This window comes from Python bivittatus, unplaced genomic scaffold (assembly GCF_059951505.1).
Source record: "Python bivittatus isolate LINGU-HERP-01145 unplaced genomic scaffold, Pbiv_v1 ctg000190_np1212, whole genome shotgun sequence".
In the NCBI taxonomy this organism is placed as follows: Eukaryota; Metazoa; Chordata; class Lepidosauria; order Squamata; family Pythonidae; genus Python; species Python bivittatus.
This window is the reverse complement of record NW_028277042.1, coordinates 21,728,431-21,750,451: the sequence shown is the minus strand read 5'-3', so window position 1 is coordinate 21,750,451 and position 22,021 is coordinate 21,728,431. Positions and strand designations below refer to the sequence as shown.

General features: G+C 56.2%; 2 protein-coding genes across 14 annotated transcripts; both read right to left on the bottom strand.

Moving 5' to 3' along the window:
- Nucleotides 1-729: 729 nt before the first annotated feature.
- On the bottom strand, nt 730-9,955 carry LOC112542028 (uncharacterized). Of its 11 annotated transcripts, none has more exons than XM_088136295.1 (4): nt 9,753-9,955; nt 7,783-7,974; nt 4,405-4,964; nt 730-857 (listed from the first exon to the last, which is right to left on the bottom strand). In XM_088136295.1, exons 1-3 carry the CDS (start codon nt 9,759-9,761, stop codon nt 4,434-4,436), a joined length of 732 nt encoding a protein of 243 aa, XP_087992421.1. In that variant the 5' UTR covers nt 9,762-9,955; the 3' UTR covers nt 730-857; nt 4,405-4,433. The 11 variants fall into 11 exon arrangements, 2 of the variants coding, with proteins under 2 accessions (XP_087992421.1, XP_087992420.1); XM_088136294.1 differs by having other exon boundaries at nt 740-870; XR_015795313.1 differs by lacking the exons at nt 730-857; nt 4,405-4,964 and adding exons at nt 7,046-7,113; nt 8,254-8,419 and having other exon boundaries at nt 9,753-9,947.
- A 1,860-nt stretch (nt 9,956-11,815) lies between these two features.
- On the bottom strand, nt 11,816-20,301 carry DEF8 (differentially expressed in FDCP 8 homolog). 3 transcript variants are annotated; one of them, XM_088136283.1, is made up of 12 exons: nt 20,149-20,301; nt 18,265-18,402; nt 17,336-17,433; nt 16,899-17,048; nt 16,157-16,298; nt 15,611-15,775; nt 15,143-15,270; nt 14,637-14,750; nt 14,371-14,451; nt 13,976-14,116; nt 12,700-12,809; nt 11,816-12,568 (listed from the first exon to the last, which is right to left on the bottom strand). In XM_088136283.1, exons 2-12 carry the CDS (start codon nt 18,386-18,388, stop codon nt 12,466-12,468), a joined length of 1,356 nt encoding a protein of 451 aa, XP_087992409.1. In that variant the 5' UTR covers nt 18,389-18,402; nt 20,149-20,301; the 3' UTR covers nt 11,816-12,465. The 3 variants fall into 3 exon arrangements, with proteins under 3 accessions (XP_087992409.1, XP_087992407.1, XP_087992408.1); XM_088136281.1 differs by having other exon boundaries at nt 18,265-18,399; nt 20,149-20,280; XM_088136282.1 differs by lacking the exon at nt 14,637-14,750 and having other exon boundaries at nt 20,149-20,277.
- Between the last annotated feature and the right edge of the window lie 1,720 nt (nt 20,302-22,021).

Sequence of the window (22,021 nt, the reverse complement as noted above, 5' to 3'; positions counted from 1 at the left end):
CTGGGGGCTGGAGCCCCACCAAGGGGCCAACATTCACTCTTGCCCGGTCCGTCGTTTGGAACCTTGAGGGATTTCTCCTACGCAGCCGGGATGTTTGCAAACCGCACCTTGTGCCAAGTGCCACTCCCTTGCTCCTTGCCCACCACTTAATTTGCCAGTCTCCTTTTACAACCCCCGGCAGACACCCTGCCAGGCCTTCCCATTTCCTGCAGGCAATTTGAACCCTCCGCTGCTCCCTTTGGTTGGAGGAGGTAGACTGGGACGGGGGCACTCCCCCAACCTCGCTGGGGAGCTGGTGGAAAAGCTGCTTGTGCCCTGAAGGAGAGGTGGCCTCCTCTTCAGCCATGTGCCTTGAGTGCTGCTGGGGCGAGCCAGGGAGCTCCTCTGCCAAGACGAGGTACCCATTATACCAAAGGAACCAAGGGGCAAACAGCACCATTTCTGGGGCACTTCCAGGGACTGAAGCAAAGTGTGAATTCCTGGGCACCCTTAGGTACTGTGGCTCTGCTGGGCGAGAACGTCCCAGCCTCACTTGTAAGCACATGCTGTTCCCTATGGCCTTAAGTCTTGCCCACTGGTCCCAAAGTGCCCAGCACCAACGCAGCTGGCACCAACTCCAGCCAGGCTCTGGGATATCCCACTGGAGCGAATCCTCACCCGTGTCATGGCAGTGCGCCTTCCTCGGCAGAAAAACTGGTCTTGAGAAGAGGCCGGTCCGTGGCGTGGTTGGCAAGGCGTGGGGGCCCAGACTGCTGCAGCAGCTGCTCACCAACCTCCCTGGAGCTGGACAGGACCAAGCCAAGGAAGGCAACACGATGGGCGGTAAAGCCAAATCCAGGTGCTTCCGGAACCCCCACCTGTGAAACAGACCTTTTGGAGGAAAGGCGAGCATGGCTCAGGCTGCTGGTGGAGAGCAGAGGCCTTTCCTGTGGATAAAAGCTCAAGTATCACCCCTGTTGGGGGGGGGCCCGGGAGCCGTCCAAGCGAGAGTTCCCCCCCGAGTTTGCCTTTCCCCTTCCGGTCCTCGGACATCCAAGACATCACCTACTTCAGAGTTCATCAGGTCCGAGTTCTTGCCCCCCCCACCATGTCCTCACCACACAGCTTCATCTTCTCTGTAAGCGGGGTGGGTGGGCTGGGGGGACGCCGGAAGGGCAGGCTGTGTGCACAGCGTCCCTCCCCACCCCCTGGAGGCACCCGGAGCCCATTTTGCCTGCCTGACTCAGGACGGAACAGCCGTTTGCCTTCCCCAATTCGCGTCCTTTAAAATATTTTGCCTAGTTCGGCCGGGAAAAGACTATACAATCTGATCTTGGTTAAACCCAGCCTATCAGGGAGCTCAGTTTTATGAGGGGGTAGCTGTTCTCGGGGACCTTCAGCGGGGGGGCTGGTGCATAGTGCTGGCTCTGCCCCCACCCCCGCTGTGCTCCTGCAGCCCCTGCCCAGCCTTCCCCGGACCAGGAGAGGTCATCCTGGCCTTGCTCATTCAGCCAGCCCTTGGCCCGCAGCCCCTCGTCTTCAGCGGCGGCCGGCCTAAGAGAATGAGCCCCGAGCAGAGCAGCAAAGCCAGGCTGGTCTCCTTCCTCTGGCTTTCCAAGATGCTGGGCCCTGGACTCCCCCTTGGAGGCTTCCGCTGCAGCTGGGCCGGGCAGCCTTGGAGCACCCTGCGAGAAGGAAGGCTTGGCCGCCCAGCCGCCCAAGGGAAAAGCACCTCTTCACTACAGCGCAACCGGGGGCGGGAGAACGGAGGGCCTCGGAGGACGCCGCAGGAGCTCTGACCGAAGGGGGCTCAGCCGCAGCCACCTCCCCAAATCCAGCCATTTGGCTCACGGCCCTCAAGAATCGCGTCTTCCCAGGGCCCAAAGCCTTGTGAAGTCCGAGTTGCTCCAAGGCGAGTGCCAGGGTAAGGGGGTGGGGGCTGGGGGTGGGCTGCCTCCTCCGGCGGCCAGCTGGCGTTCGGCACCCGAAGCTGCCAGAGGCAAGAAAGGTCATCGCAGTGCCGCTGAGCGGCCTGCGACGCTTCCCTCTGCTTTTCCTTGTGGCGGCTGCTCCGCAGGGCCAGGAAGCGGGCTCTGCAGATGGCACCTTCGGTTTCCAGGGTCCAGTCGCTTGGCTTGGAGGCTCCCCTCTGGCTTGCTCGAAGAGCAGTTCCCGAGGCCGCCCAGGCTCAGGCCAACTCGGAGACAAGATGCCAGGAAGCCAGGTTGGCTCTGGGCTCTGAATTCACTTGGTCCTGCTTTTCTGCACGCCACAAAGATAAAAACTCCCTGGGCCGATAGCAAGAACAGCCTACTGCTCTCTCGTCTCCCTTCGGGCCACGCAGAGGGACCAAAGCAGGCTTTTTCAACGCAAACACTGTGAGGGGGGCCCACCCCCAGGCAACACGGGCCAGGGACTCTGTATTGAAGACAAACCATCTGGTTAGGCATCCAGGCAGGATTCAGCTTGGCACGAAAGGGCCAAGCTGGTCTTTCAGCAGATATCACGAGGAAGGGATCAGGAAATAACAAGCCCCCCATTCCCTGCTTGCTTCCTCACGATCAGTTCTCATCCTCTGGGCTGGGCTAAGCGGCCGGAGAGACAGGGCGGAGCTGGATTGCTGGGCAGAGGCCTGGTCAGCAGCCCTCGAAACCCACAGCCCAGGCCCAGCGCATCCCGCGTAAGTCCAGGGGTGGAGCAGCACAACAGCTCTCACTGCCCTTACGGGCTCTGGCTGAATCCTGGCAACCTCCTGTGTCAGGGAGGCACCCCAGTCTACATTCCAGGCTGCGTGTTGGGGGTCACAGCGCAGATGCACCGAGTGCCAATTGGTAGCTTTTCCTCAGCTAGACAGTGTCAGCCGCTCATGCAGCAATGAAGCGACCCCTTTACAAGATGGCAAGGCTGCCTGCTCCCGATTACGTGCAGCCGAACCATTAAAGAAAGACAATGACTGTCTGCTTCGTTATTAGGGCACCAAGGAAGCCAGCCCACACACATAAGGAGTGTGTTTGCATCCTGAACACCGAGGAGCATGTTTGCATTCTGAACACCAAGGAGCACCTTCCTGGGTCCCACAATCAAGGAAACACCGGCTGAGCTCAGAGAAGGAAGCCAAGATCTGGTTAAGAGTGCACAACTCCCGCTTTCTGCAAAGCAAGATCCATCTGGGATCTCAACAAAACTCCGCCCAACCAGGTCTGACATTCATTCCTCCTCCTTACTTGGAACACTCCATCTTTGTGTGTGTCCCTTCCACGCTCTGCATTCCTCCTATTTTACCCCCCACCCCCTTGGATTAAATTCTGTCCACGCTTATACAGCGCCCCTCTGCTACCTCCGACGTTCTGGTGATTAAAGTTGTTTCAAATGGTGTCTGTAAGGGTTTCCTCCTCCGGATTCTTTTCAGAAGGATTTCTTTTGGCGCATAATTGAATACGCCCTTTTCAAATGAGGCTACAGTTGGGCAGGGCTGAACAGAAGAGTGTCTGCAAACACTGAGAAAGAAAGCCACAGCAGGGAAGCATCTGGTGCAACTTATCAAGGTGACCTTTGCTAACTTCGAAGGTAGATAGAACCATGCAAGTCAGGAAAATGACCTGACTTGGTTTAAGCCGGCGTCTTCTGCTGTGTGCTAGCACCCAGGCATCGCAGGCAGAAAGCTTGTTTGTGTGTGTGTGTGGGGGGGGGACCTCTGCATTTCTCCAGGCACAGCATTTGGGGAAACAAGGCTGGGAAAAAGGCATCTAGGCTTAAGGGTCGTCAGTCCGGATGGCAGACCCTCCCTTCTGTGGCTTGGAGATAATTAGACAGGAAGTGACAAGGTGGCGGCGGCACAGGAAACGGCAGGGGACCAGCTGTCCCCCACCTGGGCATGAAACAGACTGCCAGCAGTCAGACAGGCTGGGAGGACCCTGCCTTTGCAGGATACCTGATCAGTGGAGCCTCCATGGAAATTGCTAGCCATAGATCCAGGCAATCTCCTGGCTGGCCTCGTCAAGCCAAGGGCAGAATTCAGCCTGACATCCTGACCACTCCCTGCAGGAGCTTGGCTAGACCAAAATATATGCCAGCCGGAACGGATGCAGCCCCTGAGACTAGGCTCCTCCTGCGGAGAAGGCTCCCTGCGGGACTGCAGACGCCGCCTTATGACTCGGAATCACCGGGGGCCTGTGCCGACAACCAGCAGCTGAAGAGCCCCTTTAACAAAAAAACCCACGCTCTATTCAGCTGCCACTGAGCGGGGCCGGTTCCTCACAACTGCTCTTGGTTCCACCTCCTCCTTTTGCTGCAGAGAGACAGCCACATGGGCGGCTCAGGGGGGCAGTGCCACTGGCTGATGGGTGGTGGAAGGCAGGTGAAAATGGCGGGCGAACACTGAATCCCCAAGGCAGAAGCAGCAACCACGGCCGCTCCTTTCCTTACCTCCCGAGGACACTGACTCTGCAAGCTGCTCACGGCCACGGCCCACGGCTCACGTCTGTCGGGGGCTGGGGGTCCTGCTTGTCTCTGTGGCAAGCAAACGCCCCAGTCCGCCCCTTCCCCCCATTCCCCAAGGGGGCTGAGGGAGCCGCTGACATTTCCTGGAGCCCTGCACCTGGTCCCTTGGTGAGAGGGCCCGAGAGCCATCCAGACAGCAAGGGAGCTCTCCAACCCTGGGCTCGTGTGGAGAGCAAGGCACAGATGGCTTTTGGAGCATCTGCAATGCCAGAAGGTGGTCCGTGGAGAAACAAGCCGTAGCCCAGAGGGATGGAGCATCCTCCTTGGTTGTCCTTGTTCCTCTTGGAGGCTTTCTGCGGGCGCTCCCCTTCCTGCTCCAGGTTCCGGTTCTCCAGCCCCTCAAGATGGGAAGTGTCTTCAGTTAAGCCACCTGTCCCTTCAGCAGGTTCCACATATGTGGATTTCTCTGCAAAAGGTCTTGGCCCCAGCAGCCCCACCAAGTCTGCCTTCTCCAAGACCACCTTCTTCAGAAGATGCTTTCCAACCTGCAGGGGGGAGAATAAAGCAGTCCCAGGATTGGTTCAGAGACCACCCTTTCACACTTCAGTGCAAAGGAGTTTACCAGTTCTGACCTAGAATTATGGTTTGGAGCAGGCATTGGGATTCTCCACTAGAAATCCCCACATATTTGTGTGTCTTCTCGGGGTCTTGCTGAGAAAGATTCTTGGTCCCTCCTTGGGTAGAGACAGTCCCTTCAGGTTCAGGGGTGTCTTCAGTCACAGGGCTGGACACTGGGAGTCGGGGGGACACTGCAGGGCCTGGTACAAGTTGAGGTGACCCCTCTCCCCAAATCTTGCAGCACAGCATCTCCCAAACCTCTTCCTTTGGAGCCCTCCGTCATCTCCACCGACTGATCTTTCTCCAATCCCTCTGGCCTCCAAAGTGGCCTCCAAGGATTTCTCCCCCTTCTGCTCGACACCCTCTCTGCCAGCTGAGAGCCTCCTCTACCTCTCCAGCTGCAGCTGGGCATCTTCCAGGGCAAGAGCAGCTGGACCCTGCTCAAGACAGCCAGGTGTTGCAGGTCCTCGTGTGGAACAATCATTGTAGCACCTGCAATGCAACTGGGCACAGCGGCTTGTGGGTGCAACAGGGCTGCAGATAGTAACTACGCAAACCGTGGCCTCTCCAGGAAGAAAACGTGCAACTAAATGCAAACCTTTCAAGCCTGGCTGTCTTGTTCCCTTTTCCCCATTAACCTCCTCAGTTAAATTCTCCTAAGAGAAAAGGCAGGGTGATTGGGCCCAATCCGAAGTGCAGGAGACTTAAGTTGGAAGCTTCCATCCTGCCTCTGTGTCTTTTTCACCTACCCACAGCTTTGTCTCAGCAGCTCCAAGGTCTTTTGGTAGGCAGCATTTATCAGGGTGCAGATCTCTAGGCTGTGGCTTCACTGTATGGTTTCTCAGGAGTCAAGTCTCCACCCACCAACCCCGCCATGAAAGGTTAAAGGAGGCAGCAGTGGTGATGTGGCCAAAAAGCAACTGCTCGGCCACACAGCCCCCCAGCATCATGCATGTGTGGCCCAAGAGCTGCTCCCGGGTACAGAGAAATTGTTCCTGGGGCAGATCCTGGGCATAGGTTAGGCCCTCTCCCTGTGGGATGATTGAGACCTGCCAGAGAGACAAACACGCACATACACATCCCAGGTGAACAGAATGGCCACTCTTCTGAGCCAACTGGAAGAACAACCAGGTTGGGGTAGACCCTAAGGTGCTGGACAGATTAGCGGGGCTCAGGTTCAAGTCTACTGACTGCCCCAGGAACTCACTGGTGACTCTGAGCTAGTCGCTACTTCTCAATCCAAGCTACTCCACAGGGATGTTGTCACAAGGAAAAGCTGCTTTTCAGGCTGCCTAGAACCCAGGGGGAAAAGGCAGGACATAACTCTAACCAATGGAAAAATAAACAATGTTTCCGCATCCCGCTGGCGAAGGCAGACAAATATGGACTGCATTCTCCCCTAGGCAAACAAAAGACCATCTCAGGAGGGCCAAAACTGAATACAGAGATACTTAGTCCCAGAAGAGCAAATCCCCCTCAGTTTCCCACAACTTTTACATCCTTTAGCAAGCATAGAAACAGAAATGCTGTAGATCAAGTGCCATCGAGAGCTGGAAGGAGAGCACAAAATTTTATTTCTGAGTGCAGTCTTTCTTTTGGATCCAGCCCAACCTTTGCTCTTATCTTTAAAAAAGCCCCACTGGGCAAGAGGGCTTCCCTTCCTGCGCCTCCTCTGGCCCCAGCCTTGTCTTCCTACAGCTGCAGGTAAAGTCAGGCCACACATGGCTTGCGGAGGGTCCCCTCTGCTCCTCACCATCCTGAACTTTGGGTGAGCAATGGTGGTTCTTGCCCCCCTCCTGTGAAAACCAAGATCCAGATCTGTTTCCACATTCAGACCAGGGGAATTTAGGCTGGAGACGCAGGAGGCTCCAGGGATGACAACGTACAGCCCCACCCGCCCCTTCTGAACACACAGAAGATGAAGGTAAGCAAGGAGCTGTCCAGCTGGGCCCACCCATTCCCTGCAGGGCCATCACCACCAACTGCCCCAGAAAAAGGGTCACTTAAATAATATGTATTCTGTTTTTATTGATCATGGTTTATCTTGCTCATAAGCCATTTTGGGAAATTCTTAACCTGAAAAAGTAAAGAAGGTTGGGTTAACTAAAATATAGGAAATAAGCTGCTTTGGGACCTCTTCCCATCTCCCCTCCTCTCTGGGATGGCTGGAAACCCAGAAGTAGAGATGCACCTTGAGCAAAGAGTCTGCCTATTCTAGGAACCTCCCAACCACAGTGTGCCCAGCTTCACGGTAGGCCACAAGGGTCGCTGGGCTGCAGAGTGTGAGTCCTCTTCTCGAGCCCCAGGGACAGAACAGAGACAGGCAAAGCGAGGGCCTCTGAAGAAACACCTCCCTCGGCTCTGCCAGGTGGGGGAGGCCCTCAGTAGCTGCTGGGACAAACGACGCCTACTCTTCACGACTCCAAAGACACAATATGCTAAGCAATACCATCGCTCGTTTGAAATCATGCGTTATAATTTAGCACGCTTGCGAACCCAACTAAATTGTGGTTTGCTTAGTATGTGTCACCCCGGTCTCGCTAACGTTAAGCTACATTCATGATAAAGTGGCTCTCTGAAACTCCGTTCTCTAATTGGGCAACCGAAAACACTCTTTGGAAAGCAACAGAGTCGGCATTTCCACTCCCAAAAGGCAGAGGCATTTGATAACAGGACAAAAAGTCAGTGAACTTTTCAGCTTCCCTTGGGGAAAAGGGCTGTTTTTTCCTGTTTCCTATCACTAACCTTTTTCAAAGCAGACCTTCTGCAGCTCTGGAGCATTCGCTGTTCCTTGGGCTCCTGTGGGGACTGTTTTCTCTTGGGGGCAAAGTCACATGGCACAGGAAGCAGCTCATCCCTCGGAACCTGCCAGCACTTGGCTCCGCTCAGCAAGGGGAAAGCAGGGTGTGTGCAGAGGATGTCCCTTGCCAGGAACAGCTGCAGGTAAAGTCAGGCCATCACGTTTTTCTTTGCAGAGCAATGAGAACGTACAAGGAGCTCTTGCTGGCTCAGCCAAAGGGACAGCTGGGCCCAACCCTTGCTTCTCCTGTACCAGCCAGGGGCCTTGGAAGGCCACGAGCAAGACAGGTCTCCAGCAGTGCAGACCTGCCTACTTACCGTAAGAGAAAAGCAACAGACGCACACTCAGTGATCCCCCCCCCCGCTAAATAAATCTGCAGGAAACCACAGTAACTAGGAGGCTTCACTTCCAAGTACCAAAATCAGGCCTTCAGGGCTCCTAGGGGCTGTCCTAAAAGACAGGCAGGCAGGCAGGCAGGCAGAGGGGCTCACCCCCAATGACCTTCTCAATCGTTCACCATGGGGCTGGCGTATCGTGCAGCCCTCAAGGCAGCCTCGCTGCCAGACCTGGCACTATCTGCACCTGCAGGGACAAAGCAAGCACGCGGTCAGGGTCTCAGGCCACAGAGCCCCCAAACCCATAAAGTGGTTCAGCTGGTCATTCAGCCATGGTTTACTGCTTAGCATTACGCATCAGCCATGCCATCACGGCTAACACCACAAGCCATCTGGCACTGGGCATGGGGTCGCAGCTGCGATCTGGCGTTTATTCCGAAGGAGAAAGTGATTCCCAATTAATCTAAAGGTCCCCCACGGGGGAACCACAAGAAAAGAAGGGGAACGAGCCGGTGAACCGGGCCGGGCCCCCCAGGCCTTCTGCTGTTTCCAGGCCAGCCTGGCACTCGCCCATCCCACTCTCTGGGGCGGACGCCGGAACCGGTGGAGGAGGCCAGTCCCGTCTCCGGCCGAGCAGCCCCCGCGTTTCTTCGAAGACATCCGCTCCCAGCGCCGAACCAGAGGTGACCGGGGGCCACCCGGACCAGCTGGCGGGGCGCGCCCACCTCCCTGCCCTCCACGGCCCTTCTCCTGGCTGAACGGCGGGCCTCTTCTGCCCGTCGCTCCTCGCCTCCGAGGCGGCTCCGGGGACCGGCACTCTGCGCGGAGGTTCCGCTCACGGCTTCCCGTCGTTCCGCCGCGCGTCAGGGCAGCAACAAGCGGCCGCGTTCGCGCCCTGCGATCGAAGCCCGCTCGGCTTCCCTCTCGGACGGCCCTCGCCCGCGGGCCCGCTCGGGGCGCCCAGAGTTCACCGCGTTCCTCGAATCGCCGCAGCCTCCGGCTCCCCTGGCCAGGAAGGGACGGCCGGAGGCCTCCAGCTGCCCCTGCGCGGGGCTGCCGGCCTTCCCGCCCCTCCCGAGAGAGCCCGGCGCGCCAGCTGGAGGCCCCGGGCCCGGAAGGCGACCTTCCCAACCGCCTCGCAGGACTGCCAGCGCCGTGGCCCGCGCGGCAACCGGCGGAGGAAAGGTTCACGACAGTGCTCCCCAACCTTGGCCCTTCCCAGGCGCGTGGACTTCAAATCCCACAATTCCACAGCCAGCATAGCGGCCGATGGGAATTCTGGGAGCTGAAGTCCACGTACCCGGAAGTCGCCAAGATTGGAAAACGTTGCTTTACAACAACCCTGCAAGGTCGCCCAGTCCATTCTGCCCCTCCCATTTGTGCGCGGCCCCGCTAATCTGCTCCTGCAACGTCACCTTATGAAAACCGGGCCGATCAGTCCTTGAGAGGCGGGGCCTAACCTTCGCGTTACGGAAGTACTCTATTTCTGACCACGCCCGCCAGAGGCGCGGCGCGAGGGTGTGACGTCACTACAACTGGCCGGCCTAGGAGCAACGAAACGGCGACCGCAGCTTCCTCACCTGTTGCATGGCTGCCAGCTACCGACACCACGGCAGCGGCGTCGCCATAAGGGGGCGCAAAACCCGCCACCGCCGCCGGTCGGAGAGCCGTAGCTGTCCCCCGCTCGAGGGAGGGTCGCGCCAGGCTCCGTACGAGCGCACGTACTGCGCAGGCGTCGGAGCAGCCCTTCCCCGCCTCCCCGAAGGAGGCTGGCGCGCTGGTGTCACTGGAAAAGCAGCCCGGCGTGCAGCCGAGCGCGTGGCCTTCAGTTCCGCCTCTAAACTTACTCCCGCGTCTCCCGGAAGCGCCAGGTTGGAATTGCGCAGACCGAGGCCTTGCAGCTGCTCCAACCTGGCACCCTCCGTAAGGGCTAGGCTTTAACGGGCTAGCTGGCCGGGCTGTAGGCAACTGCCCTCCACCAAAATATGCTTCCCTTGCCTTGTTCCATGGATTCTCCAAAACTGGTGAGAGGACCAATGAGGGTCATAGGCTTTGTTCTTCTCCAGAAGCTATTTTATTGAGGGGCCAAAATCAAGACAAGCTTGTTCCTCAGCCTTTCCTTTTTTTAGTAGAATATGAATATTGTCTTTAAGACATATTCTCTGAAAGGCATTGCACACTTTTTCAGGTGTCCTATGAAATCCTCTTTCTTCTGAGCTGGGATTGATAACCCCCCAGTGCCTCCAAGCATAGCTTCAAAACCTGGTGGGCAAAATGCAGGCCTCAGTCAGAAGATTCTCTACTTCCAGAAACAAGTCAGTGTCAGAACCCCAAATGATCAGAATCAATGCAAGGGAACTGGTGCCTCAAGTCATGATGGCCACCGGCTTTGATATTGTTGAAAGAGTGGACCACCTCAGTGAGGAGAAGGCATTCAATGAAGGCTACATATAGGTCAGTGCCAGGAGACTTGAATGGAAGTTGCTGCCACCCTCACATCCTTCCTTGTGGGTTTCAGCTCAGTCACTATGGGAGACAAGTGCTGGGACTGCATTGGCTTGATCCACCTCATCCTCATCTAACTGTACTTAACCCTGTTCTGACACTCACTGTGATGGAATGGTTTGGTGAAGGCCGCGCTCAGGGAGATAAGCATTTCCTTAGCCCCCAGCAAGAGCGTGGGAAGGTTAAGAGGATGAGACTGGCACCACCCTAAGGAATTTGCGGTGTTTGCTTGCTGGCTTGGGAAGTTTAGATTCAGTCTCGCAAGGTTGTCTTGTGGGTGAAAGCTAATAAAAGCTATCTGGTGGAGTTCTTTGGGCCGAACCTGACATCAATCTTGCCAGACTGAATCTAAACTTCCCAAGCCAGCAAGAACACCACAAATTCCTTAGGGTGGTGCCAGTCTCATCCTCTTAACCTTCCCACGCTCTTGCTAGGGGCTAAGGAAATGCTTATCTCCCCGAGCGCAGCCTTCACCAAACCATTCCATCACACCCACCTAGAGTAATCTTCAATAGATTGCAATGAGGAAGAGTAAGGGAATGTCAGTGTTCAAGATGGCAATAGCATGGCTTCTGTTTGCGTTGGACAAATAGCCTGATGGTAGTCTATGTGGGTTTGTCACATTTGCACTGCACACAAATTATGCTTGGTTTTAATCTGGGGGTTGTGTTTTTATTCTTTGTGGCTTAGCATTTTATATGAACTGGGTCAGTGTAGTTACTTTGTACTGTAATCCAGTTTTCATATGAAATGCAAAAATGGAATTAAGTAAACTTAAGTAATTAAGTAGGTCATATGACCACGATTAGCGATTTCCTCTTCCCCTGTATATTTTGCCCATTGTTAAAACTGAACTTTTGTGTACCTCTTCAGCAGTGATGGATCTGAACTTGAGGCAGTTCTAACACGCAGAGTTTTTGTGACAGGAAGCAAAATACTGTTACAGTCAAATATTTTACAGTGACAGTTGCACATTTCCAACTGTCTGCATAATCTCTTGTGTTTCGGTTTCTATATAGAAGCACATCTAAGCTATTTGCCCCAATTCTGTTTAATAGCTTTAGAGGATGAAACATGAAAACCTTTTTGGAGAGAGAGGAGAAACAACATCGAAGACAGCCTACAACCACATCAGCACTTCAATATTTATACTTAGCTTTATTTAAAGTGATTTTAGTGCTTGTGATAAATTACTGTGGTATAAAGAGTCCAGTAGTCTCTTCTCATGGCTGGCAGAGACTGTTTTGTGATTCATCCAGTCCTGGCAACTGCCATCATCCTGTGCTGTGGGGGGTGGGAAAGGAAAGCCAAGTCTCTTTCTCTCTCCATCTCCAAGGCAGACACTTCCAAGTCAAAGGAATGAGTTCCCAAATGCAAGCCAACATCTTCGCTGAACTATCATGGTCTGGAAGGAAGCCATAGCAACTGGACTCTATGCCAGCCAAGCAATGGTGTTATTAGCCAATTACTGAGGGGAGATGGCCACCCATTTTCCACAAAATCATCTGGCAGCCCTTTCTCCACATCTGCCAGTTGCAGCCAGGACTAAGAGCTCCCTCAGGAAGAGTTTCAGAGTCGGAAACACAAGGAGAACCTCAGCATCTGTCCAGAGATAGGTGGGCAGCATCCTTCTCCAGCTTGGATGTGGCATTCCCATGTCATCCTCCCCAGCAGACTTATTTCCTCACCAGTCTGGGCTGCTTTCCTTCCAAGGAGGACAAGTAAGTCACAGGCATGCTGGGAACCATGTCTTTGGCATCGTCCCTCTCTATTTAAGAGAAGTCACACCTACGCTTGCAGCTCCATGCTGTGCTCCCTGAGCAACGACTGTTTTCTTAGATTGAGTCGAGCGCATTTGGGGCATGTTGTGGAATTGTCATAAAAGCAGTCCCTGGGAGAGGAAAGACAAAGGGCTTGTCAGCTTCCCACTTCCGGAGGAGCCAACAGCCAGCTGGCTTCCACAGATCTTCTGTCGTTTAGCACTAGAGATGGCAGCAGGTGGCCACAAATCCCTGCACTCACCTGTGGAAGACGGCCGAACAGTCCGTGCACATTGAGGTGTGGCTGTCAAAGGGGAAGAGCACATCCCCCTCCTTACAGAGCTCACACACAAAGCCCTTCGCTTGGCACCGCTGCAAGAAGGAAAAAGGGAACCTGGTGAGTTCCAGTCCCAGTGATGTGCCCTTCACATTTCCACCACCCTTGTACTGCCAAATACCTGCAACACCCACATAGATACACAACAGCGGGGTGCTAAATACGAGTGGGGGGGAAGAATTTTACAACACAAAATATTCTAGGGAAAAGGAAATTTTATGGAAGAAAGGAGAACATGATAGAGCTCAACGTGGTAGAGATATCTGAGTTTCTTGAAAACCAAAAATCAGCAAGGTCAGCATCTCAAGAGATTTGAACCAGGGGCTTCTGAGGAAAAGGACTGATGGGAGAACAACAGAAAGCACCTCTTCATGTAAGACAGCGCATGGAACTGTGGGCCCCTAGCTCAGCAGAGGCAAGCCAAGGGGTAGAAGCCATCAGGGGCTACTAAGTTAAAAGACGACGCCCAGAGTTGGAAGGACTGTGTGGCAGCTGTGACTGATAGCCATGGAGACCTTGTCATTCCTGAATCCACTCATTCCCTTTCAAACGCATCTAAGTTGGTGTCCCTGTCTCACAAGAGTAAATCCCCCAGTTTAATGATGTCCATGTTTTCTTCTTTTCATTGTCATCACAGTTATTGGAAGAAGCAGATTTTCCCATTACAAGAGAGGAAGTCGCAAAGCCTGAAGCTCCTCTGTTCAGAGGCAAGACACTGAGGAATGACGTTCTGCAGGGGAGCGGACTGGTTTCCTGTCCTGTCAGTGGCTTCCAGTGAGAACTAGCTGGCCACCAAAGAAAATGGAGTAAAAGGCTCACAGGATGTCAGCCCCACTAGGTAGACCAGACTGGGAAATCAACTCCGCAGGAAGACTAAAACTACTTTCATTGACAGGGGCTCTAATAACAGAATCTTGCAAGTCGGATTGTGCTGCGCCTCCTCCCCTTCTTATACTCCGGTGAATCAGGGAGGCCTCTCTCTGAGCCACTTCCAGATGTTATCTCGCAGTTTTGGCCTTAAAAACAGTGTTTCAGACCCTTTTGTTAGGTCACAGTTCCCGCATATCTCCATCAAGGTCCTCTTCCTTACTCTCTACACCGGCTTACTCCTGTTTTTATTCAAACCCTGCAGCAGCTGGCGGTAATGACAGGGCCAGAGGACCTCTTCTCTGCTGGACTGCTGCTTCCCGCCCCGCCTTACCTCACAGTCCAGTTTGATGTGCTTGGCAAACAGCGTGTGGATCTCCGTCAGGGAGCAGCTGAGGCGCCCGGCATGGACATCCATCAGGTCTTGCAGGGAGTACATCTCATCATTTTCCACAAAGTGCTGCCGGTCCTGCAGCTGGAGAGAGGGCACAACAGTTTAGTGTTCCTGCCTGTTGGGAAATGCAGAGTAGGGGAGGAGAGTGAAGACAAAACACGGGGCGGGGGGGGAAGTAAGCAAGAAGGCTGGGAGCTCTGGGCCAGATGGTCTCCTCACACCCCCAACTCCCACCTAGACAAGCAGAGCACCTCCAATTCGGCTGTGCAACCCCCCCAGCCCCCCTCTTTCGAGAGAGCCACTGGGCCTTAGTCGGGCAGCTGCTTCCGCCTGACCTGCAGCAGCAGCCGGGTCTCCATCGCCTCCTTGCAGGTGATGAAGTAGGGCTTCATGAGCAGGATGTCCTGACGCAGTTTCTGAGGGGGAGGAAGGAGACGGCTGGGCTGGGCTGGCCTGGAGAACCCGACTGAGCGGCTTTTGCCCAAACCCACGCTCTGTTTCGGTGTGAGAGCATCCGCATGGGACCTGATGCTTGAGAATCCCAGGGCCACCTACAACTCCGAGGCATTCTAGGCCCAACTCCCACCCCTCAAATACTCACCCGGATCTCCACCAGCTCCTCAACATAATTGAAGAGAAGAGGGTTGATCTCACGCAATTTGAGGACTGGCCGGGACACCATTAGCACCAGGTAGCGCATGCTACACCGAGAGACCTGAAAATCGCATTTGCCTATTGAAGCAGACAGCAGCAGCACGCTGCCGGGAAGGTCTGCAACTAAACAGCCCTGCAGGCCAGGTGCCCTCCTGCTTGGTCTGGACCACCACTCCATCAGCACAGCTGGCCATGCTGCTGGGGATGATGGGAGTTACAGCCCAACACAACTGAAGGACACCAGGGTGGAACAGACAAGCATACTGGCTCTGCTGCCTGGTTCACAGCCGTGACACTGGCACATTTCATTCCCAGCCCCAGGCTGGGTGGAAGGGCTCCCCCATCTTCGGCTTCTCTCTCTTTGATGCTTCCCGAAGTGACTGCCCCTTGTAGCTCTCCTTACCTTACCTCCTCTGGTTGGAGGAAACTTCGCCCACCCCCCGCCCCACCTACCTTGCGGGGCTCAAAGTCCCAGTTGTGGATGACCCTGGCAGGGATGACAGCTTGGTCGTTCCAGTGGCAGCTGCTGCAGTAATAGAGGCCTGTGTAGTCACACTGCCGAGCCTCACCTGGGATCCCACCTGTAGCAGGAAGGAGCGGAAGTCAGGTGAGCAGCGAGGCACTGAGTCCTCGGGAAGCCGGGCAGGTTCTAGGTACTGGGGCAATAAAGCACCACCTTATTACGTGGACTCCAGTCTTCCCCAATTGGCGGTCTCCAGACAGCTGGAGCAAGGGAGGCCACCTGGAGTCACATCGGCTCATGAGACCCAAACGGCCGGAAATGGTCCTTTCCAAGCCTTTTGCTGCAGAAGAGCCTTTTCTGGGAAGGATCCTGGACTGAAGCTAAGCCTTCAGGGGTGCAAAGCACGAGCAGCACCCTGGGGCCACTTCCAATTCAGTCTCCCTCCCCACCAGACTTACGGAGAGAAATGGGTGCCCGGCACTCGGCACAGCGGTAGTCCTGGCTGTCCAGCCCCGTCTCCGGGCAAATGCTCAGCTCGTACTCGGCCTGGTGGCTGACCTTGGAGCGCACACACGGCTTGGTGATGAGGTTCAGGCACTTGCTGTGGCAGCGATAGGAGCAGCCTGTGGGGAAGGAGAAGGAAGTGCCACCCTGACACAAGCACGTGGCCCGGCCTCCTTTCCAGGGACACCTCACAGCGGCTTCTCAACCCTCTTCAGAGTGCCCCCCTCAAAAAAAGCAGCAGAGGCTGCCAGCCCCTGAAATCATGGGGGCGGGAGTTCCACAGGACAAAAAGAGGATGTGTGTGTAAGAGATTACGGACACGATAGCTGGAATAACAGAGAGGCTCTTCTGTTGACTCGGCTCCATCCTCACGATGGCTCCACCTTTCAGGGTGAGTCACACCTGCCCTCGTCTTGCTCAGCCCATGGGGCAGACAGGCCAATCCGCACCTTTGCCAGAGCCCGGGCTCCGTGGCAAAGCGGGGGGCAGGGCATGCTCACCCGTGCAGGTGTACCAGGTCTGGAGGAGCCCCCAGATGATGGTGTTACACTTGTCGCACGTTTGCTTCACACCCTTGCTCTTCTCCTTGTAGAAGCGATGCTCCAGAATCACCCTGATGTTGGGCTCATCCTCGCTGGGGTCCTGCAGTGGGGGAGAGGGTGGTTGCAGGCCTTCTCCTATGGCTTCGGCACCCACAAGCCAGAGCCCTAAACTTTGTCACAGAAGGCTGCAAAGCAGCAGTGGGCAGATTGCATGAAACGCCTTGTCTAGCCCAATTTAGGGTATTAACTCACTTGCCAGCAAGGAAGATGTGGGGCGTAATCCAACACATCTGGAAAGCAAAGTTCTAAAGGATCCTCACACTTCCAGAACATCAGATCTGGGGAATCTAATACGTAGCCGCCGTCATTGTCCCACTGCCACTTTGGCCCCACTGTCCTGATCTCAGAGCCCAAGTGTGGGGCCCAGCCTTGGCGCGGCCCTTGCCCTCCAAGCCAAAAGCCCTCCCCCTTAACCCCGGGCATCGTGGCAGGGGACGGGGGCTGTTCAGCGGGGGAGGGGGGGAGAGGAAGCCCCACCCTCTCCTTGGAGTGGGAAGCGGAGGCCGAGCAACTGCAAGGCCTCCTGAGAATCCAGCTGTTTGAGAACCTCTGCCGGAACAAGCGCCGCCCGCCCTCTGGCCCCTGGCGTGCGCCCAGCCAGGCAGTGGCTGGGGATGACCGTCCCTGGCTGGCTCCGCACCTTCAGCTCCTGGAGCCTGAGCCGCAGGTGAATGAGCCGCACCACGGCATCCTTCTGCATCTCGGAGTTATCCGGGAGCTCCAGGATCCTATGCTTCCACTCCTCGATGGCCTGCCGCAGCTGATCCACATCCGAGGCCAGGAACAGGCCCTGCAGGAAAAGAACCGCAGCCCACCAGAGGGGCGTCCAGCCTCTGCTAAGCGGGCTGGTGATAAGCTGTTGGTGAGGGCAGGAGCAGCCAGAGGCAAGACCAGGCCCATGAGGCGGCGGCTGGCTTGGGATGGATGCGGCTCAGGGCGCAAGCCTGAGAGTTCCTGGCCTGCAGGGGTTCCACATTATCCCCCACCCCCACTGCCACGTAAAGGGATTTTGCACACTTTGCAGCTGCCTGTTCGGAGCCAGCGCAGCAGGTCAAAACCCACACGCTGCTTTCTCACCACTGGGCGCGAGAAGTGATCCTCTGCCAGGCCCAAGTCCATGGTGCGTTCTGAGCAGTGGAACACAGGTTCCTCTGGGGAAAATCCCAGATTCAGGTCTGCATGGGGTGGGGGGAGGGGGAGAGAGAAAAACAGTGGACTTGTTTAGCCCTTCAGACAAGCCTGCTCCACACGCAAAGCACTGCCAGGAGAGCTCTACCTCTGACAGTGCAGAAGAACGGAGAGTCCCACAATCTTTGTCTGCAAGACACAGCTGGGCCCAAGCCCTCCGTGCACCTCGTCTACCAGAGGCCAAAGGCCAGGGCTTCCTTCTTTCTGTAGCCAGAAGCCCCTGTCTTGGCAAAACTAGCGGCTGGTCAGCAGCACGTAGCCCTGATGGACTCCGCATGCCAGCCGTCACAAGGCCAGTCACGGTGGAAAGAACTAGACTCAAAGGCAGGAAGAGGCCGACAGAATAAGGATGTCACCTTGTGTGAGATGAGCGGCTATATAAATATGATTGATAAATAAACAAACAAACAAATAAATAAATAAAATGTCCACATTGGAAAACAGGATGGCCCGTTTCTCTACTGAGGACAGGTCAGCTTGTAGCAAAGGCTTTGGCGATGAGCAAGCAGGCCTCTGCCACGTGACAGCAGCCATCTGGGCTCTGCTTAAGAAATCAAGTTGCCACAGCAGCCTCCAGATTCTCAGGGCAGCGCCGGTCTTCTGTCGCCAGCAGCTGAACCAGGAAAGGGTGGGACACTGACCTTGGAGTCATCCCTGAGGCTGAAGGTCATGGGAACTCCTGGCCTGTCCACGGACAGCCTGCCCTCAAGTTTCCAAAGGGTATTGATCCGGTCATAAGGGAAAGGGATGGATAATCCTCCTGGATCCAGAGCTACGGAGTTCTGCCCAAGGCGAAGGTGAGGAAGGGGCTAACTCACCTTTCTGTGGAAAGTCCTCTCCAGCTCCTGCTGTCTTCTGGTCCTGGCGATTCTGCAGCGGGGCCTTGTTGAACGGGTTGAGGTGGCCCTGCCGGAAACGGGCCAACTTCTCATCATATTCCATAGCAGTCCAACCTGCTGAATGCAAAGGTCGGGGTGAAGACCCTGAGCCATCCCGCATGGGAACAAAGCACGCCTAGCCCAAGGTCAGGGTCTCAACCTGCCGAAAGCTACTGCGTGTCTCCCATACAGCTTCGGCTTTCCAACAGTTCCTCCCAGCCTCTCAAGCTTGTTGACATCCTGGGAAGCAGAAAAGCCAGTTCTTCCAGATCGGATGGTGCCCGCGCACTTTGCAGAGCCATGCCCACATCTGACTGGACAGTTGAGAGGCACTTTCTGGAGCAACCCTGCTACGGCCAGACAAGTGCTAGGAATGCGTAAGAGCTGCAGAGAGAGCAGGGCTGCCGTATCCTCCCCCCACCCCCCGCCTGATCTAACAGAGAAGGACCACTTATACAGCTCAGAGGTGCTGGCAGTTTGGGGTACAGCTGCCCCACAGAGGATTTTTAAAACCCAGCCCCAGTATCCTGTGATCTTCAGCTTTGGGGACTCTAGCCGTGCAAAGGCACTGCCTCCCTCCAGGAAAAGAACGTTGGGCTTAATTGTACAACTACTAAGTGGATTTAGGGAGCTCCAGGCTGAGGGCAGGCGAAGAAGGGAAGGGAGTGGAATGAGTTTGAAGCCAGCACGGCATGAATGTGTCCCTGAACAGCAAAAGAAATTGTCTGGCAGGACAAAAAAAGTGTGTGGGGAGGGTGCTCCTGTGATGCTCACTCCATCACTCTCTATGCTGGGGGTCTGGGAAAGAAGACCCAACCCTGCACACGCTTCCTAATCGTCTCTTTTGTTCTGCCAGGTTTCCTCAAGGAGCTTTTAGAATGACATCATCCAGGGGCTCTCAGCCGGGTGGATCACTACCCAGAAAGTCTCCCCAGTGATGATGCAGCTCTTCCCGCTCCCCCTGCCCCACCGCGGGGAGGGGGAATTCAAGGCCCTCCTGCTTTAAGGCTCTGCCGGTCGGCTTCGAGAGGCCACCCTCAGCTCCGCAAGAGCTTCAGCTTTTAAAGGGCACACCCCGGACTGCCTTATAGGGGAATCAGAATCCCACACGGCAGGACTGTTCTGGCTGAAAGCCTTGCTTTGAATTTGACGCAAAATCACCGACGAGCAGGTGCGCTACAAGGCCGCGAACAAAAATGTGGCTAAGCCCCCGGAGGGACGCACAAGCAGGCAACGGGGGAGAGGGGAAGGCGGCGGAGGGGGCGGGGGGGGCTGAGCCCTGCCCAGTTTGAAGCGTGATTCAAGGGGATCCGGGAGGTGGCATTACAGGGTAACCAGGTCAGGTACAGCGGACAAAGCGCTCAGCCTGGTTCCAGCCTGGTTCGTTTGCTCCCTTTGCTGTTGGGCAGGGTGGCGCTGAGCAGCTGCCAGTCGAACGTCCCCTGCAGAGCCAGAAACTGCCGTGGGAGCCGCCCCGGAGCGGCCGCCCATCTCCCGCAGCAGAGGAAGGCGCGCGCGGCGGAAGCGCCACCCGGGCCGAAGGCGGGGAGGCCGACCGCGTCCGACCGGAGGCTCCTCGTCCGGCAGGGCGCAGCTAGGCCAGCCCCGGAGGGCGCCGGATGCGGAGAGACCCCGTGCCAGGCGGCCCCGTTTCGGGCGCGGGGGGCAACCGCCGCTCCCGCCGCCCTCGCTCCCGCCGGGGCTGCCCCGAGGCCCGGGCGGCCCCAGTCGCGGCGAGGGGCGCCGCCGGGCTGCTCCACGGAGCCCTGCCGGGAAGGCCAGCCCGCCCGCCCGGGCAGGGAGGGCTTCCGCCGCGGCCCTTACCTGCGTGCCCATGGGGGGGCCCGGCCCGGCCCGGCCCGCCTCGGCTGGCCCGGACGCGCCGCTTCCTCCGCTCGCTACATTGTAGCCCGCGGCCCGCTGAGCCGAGCGCTGCCCAAAGCGCCCGCGCCGCCCGCTGCTGCCCCCGCGCGGCCCGGAGGAGCCCGGCCGGTCGGCGTAAGTCGCGGGCCCGCCCGCCTGCCCGTCCGCGGGCCCGCCGACGCCGAGGGCCCGGAGGAGCTCCTGCCCGGGTCCCCAGCCGCCTAGTCGAGGACTGCCGCCGCGAGCCGGCCCCTCTGGGTGTCACCCGTAACCCGGGGCTCGCTCTCGCGCGCGCGCATCTATCTCTCATCTACCTACCTACCTACCTACCTACCATATACGGTATCTATCATCACCTATCATTACTGGCTTTATCTCCGCTGGCTTTTCTGTTTATTCCAACGCTCGAGGGGGCTTTAAACAATTAAAGAAAAAAAAAAAAGCAAGGCATGCAATATAAGGCAAACTGAGGCAAGGAGCCCCCCCCAAAGTGTGAGCTGTTCCTTCTGGAAGGTGCTGCCCCCTCCTCTTCTCAGCCCCCAAGTCAGCTGCCTCCTTGCGGAGGGACGGCGTTTCGGTCTCCTCTGGACATCACTCCAGCTGCCCTCCTGCCCTTCACAGAGGGTAGGCAATGGCCAAGGGTCCTGCTAGTTGCTCACTGATGGGAGGGAGCGGTAGAGCTCTTGGCATCAGCAGACCGGTGGCACCCACTCGAGAGCCCCGAAAGAAGTCCCCCCCTGGTCTCTCACTGAGGTCACAGAGCAGAGGGCCAAGGCAGGGCCCCGAGGCCACCACCTGGCCGATGAAGGGAACCCCACCACTTTCCTGGCCCAGGAGGAACCAGAGCCTGCTCTCACGCCCAGCAATGGCCCTGAATGGTGCATGTGATGCAAACCCAGCCAGGGATCAGTCAGTCAGCCAATGGGGGCTGAGCCTGAGGTGTGAACCTAGTAGCTCTGCTTGCCCCTTCCCCAGCGGCCAAGTAGGCGGCAACCTCTGACTCCGACTCCAAAGCTGTGCTTGCTTGCCCAGAGGTCTGGGGACATGTTGACAGCCACTGGCAGCCACATCTGCCCATCCCTTCCAAGTCAGTGGTCTGGAACGAAGGGAGGTGAAGGAAAAGCTGTTTCCCCCTTTTCAAAAGCAATTTAGGGAGTCTTAAGCTTGTTTTCTCAGGAATACATCTGATTAAAGCATGGCAAGGATTCGTTCATTCATTTTAACAAAGATGTCAGACAGGTCCTTATCAGGTGGGTCAAGGTCAAAGAGGAAACATACCTGGAGATGTCTTCTTTGGAGTGCCCTGAAGGGACTTTCAGAGCACGTCCTTGGTTTCCAGTCAAAATTCTTGTCCTTGATGTTGGTTCATCTGTCTCTCTGAGAACACATTGGCAGTGGCAAGAGCGGGCATTGCAAATGCCAAGAAACAAAGGCCTGCAGCAGAAACCCGTCTATCATGCGTGATACGGCCCTTCCATGACATAAAGGTTTCAGTTCAAAAGGTGATTTGACTCATCCCAGGGAGGGGGGAGGTGTAGTAGTCCTGTCACTATTATTTAATGGCTTTAGCAAGGAGTTCCTGTTATTGCTAAATTATTTTTCCTTTGGTTTTATTCAAGCAAGAGTGTGAATCGTGTGTTACTGGTGGAGATATGCATTCAGTAAATAAATCTGATCTTGCCTCTCACCCTTCCTCCCTCCCCTACTTGTCTGTTCCAGGCAGAGATGTTTGCGGGGAGTAGGGGTCAAAAAAGTCAAGACGGTAGTTGTGACCACACCATTTAAGCCCCACCCCTTTTTTACATGTGTGCATCCCTTGCAAGTGCCATCTTGA

Bases quoted from the DNA above. Each gene is read 5' to 3' on its own strand.
- LOC112542028 (XM_088136295.1), bottom strand. The intron at 4,965-7,782 runs GTTAGTGATAGG...TCCCCCCTGCAG, and splicing joins GAAGGTCTGCTTTGAAAAAG to GTTGGAAAGCATCTTCTGAA.
- DEF8 (XM_088136283.1), bottom strand. From the start codon at position 18,388: ATGGAATATGATGAGAAGTTGGCCCGTTTCCGGCAGGGCCACCTCAAC. The intron at 14,452-14,636 runs GTGAGTATTTGA...CCTCCCCCTCAG, and splicing joins AGGAGCTGGTGGAGATCCGG to AAACTGCGTCAGGACATCCT. The intron at 14,117-14,370 runs GTCAGGCGGAAG...CCCTCTCTCCAG, and splicing joins AGACCCGGCTGCTGCTGCAG to CTGCAGGACCGGCAGCACTT.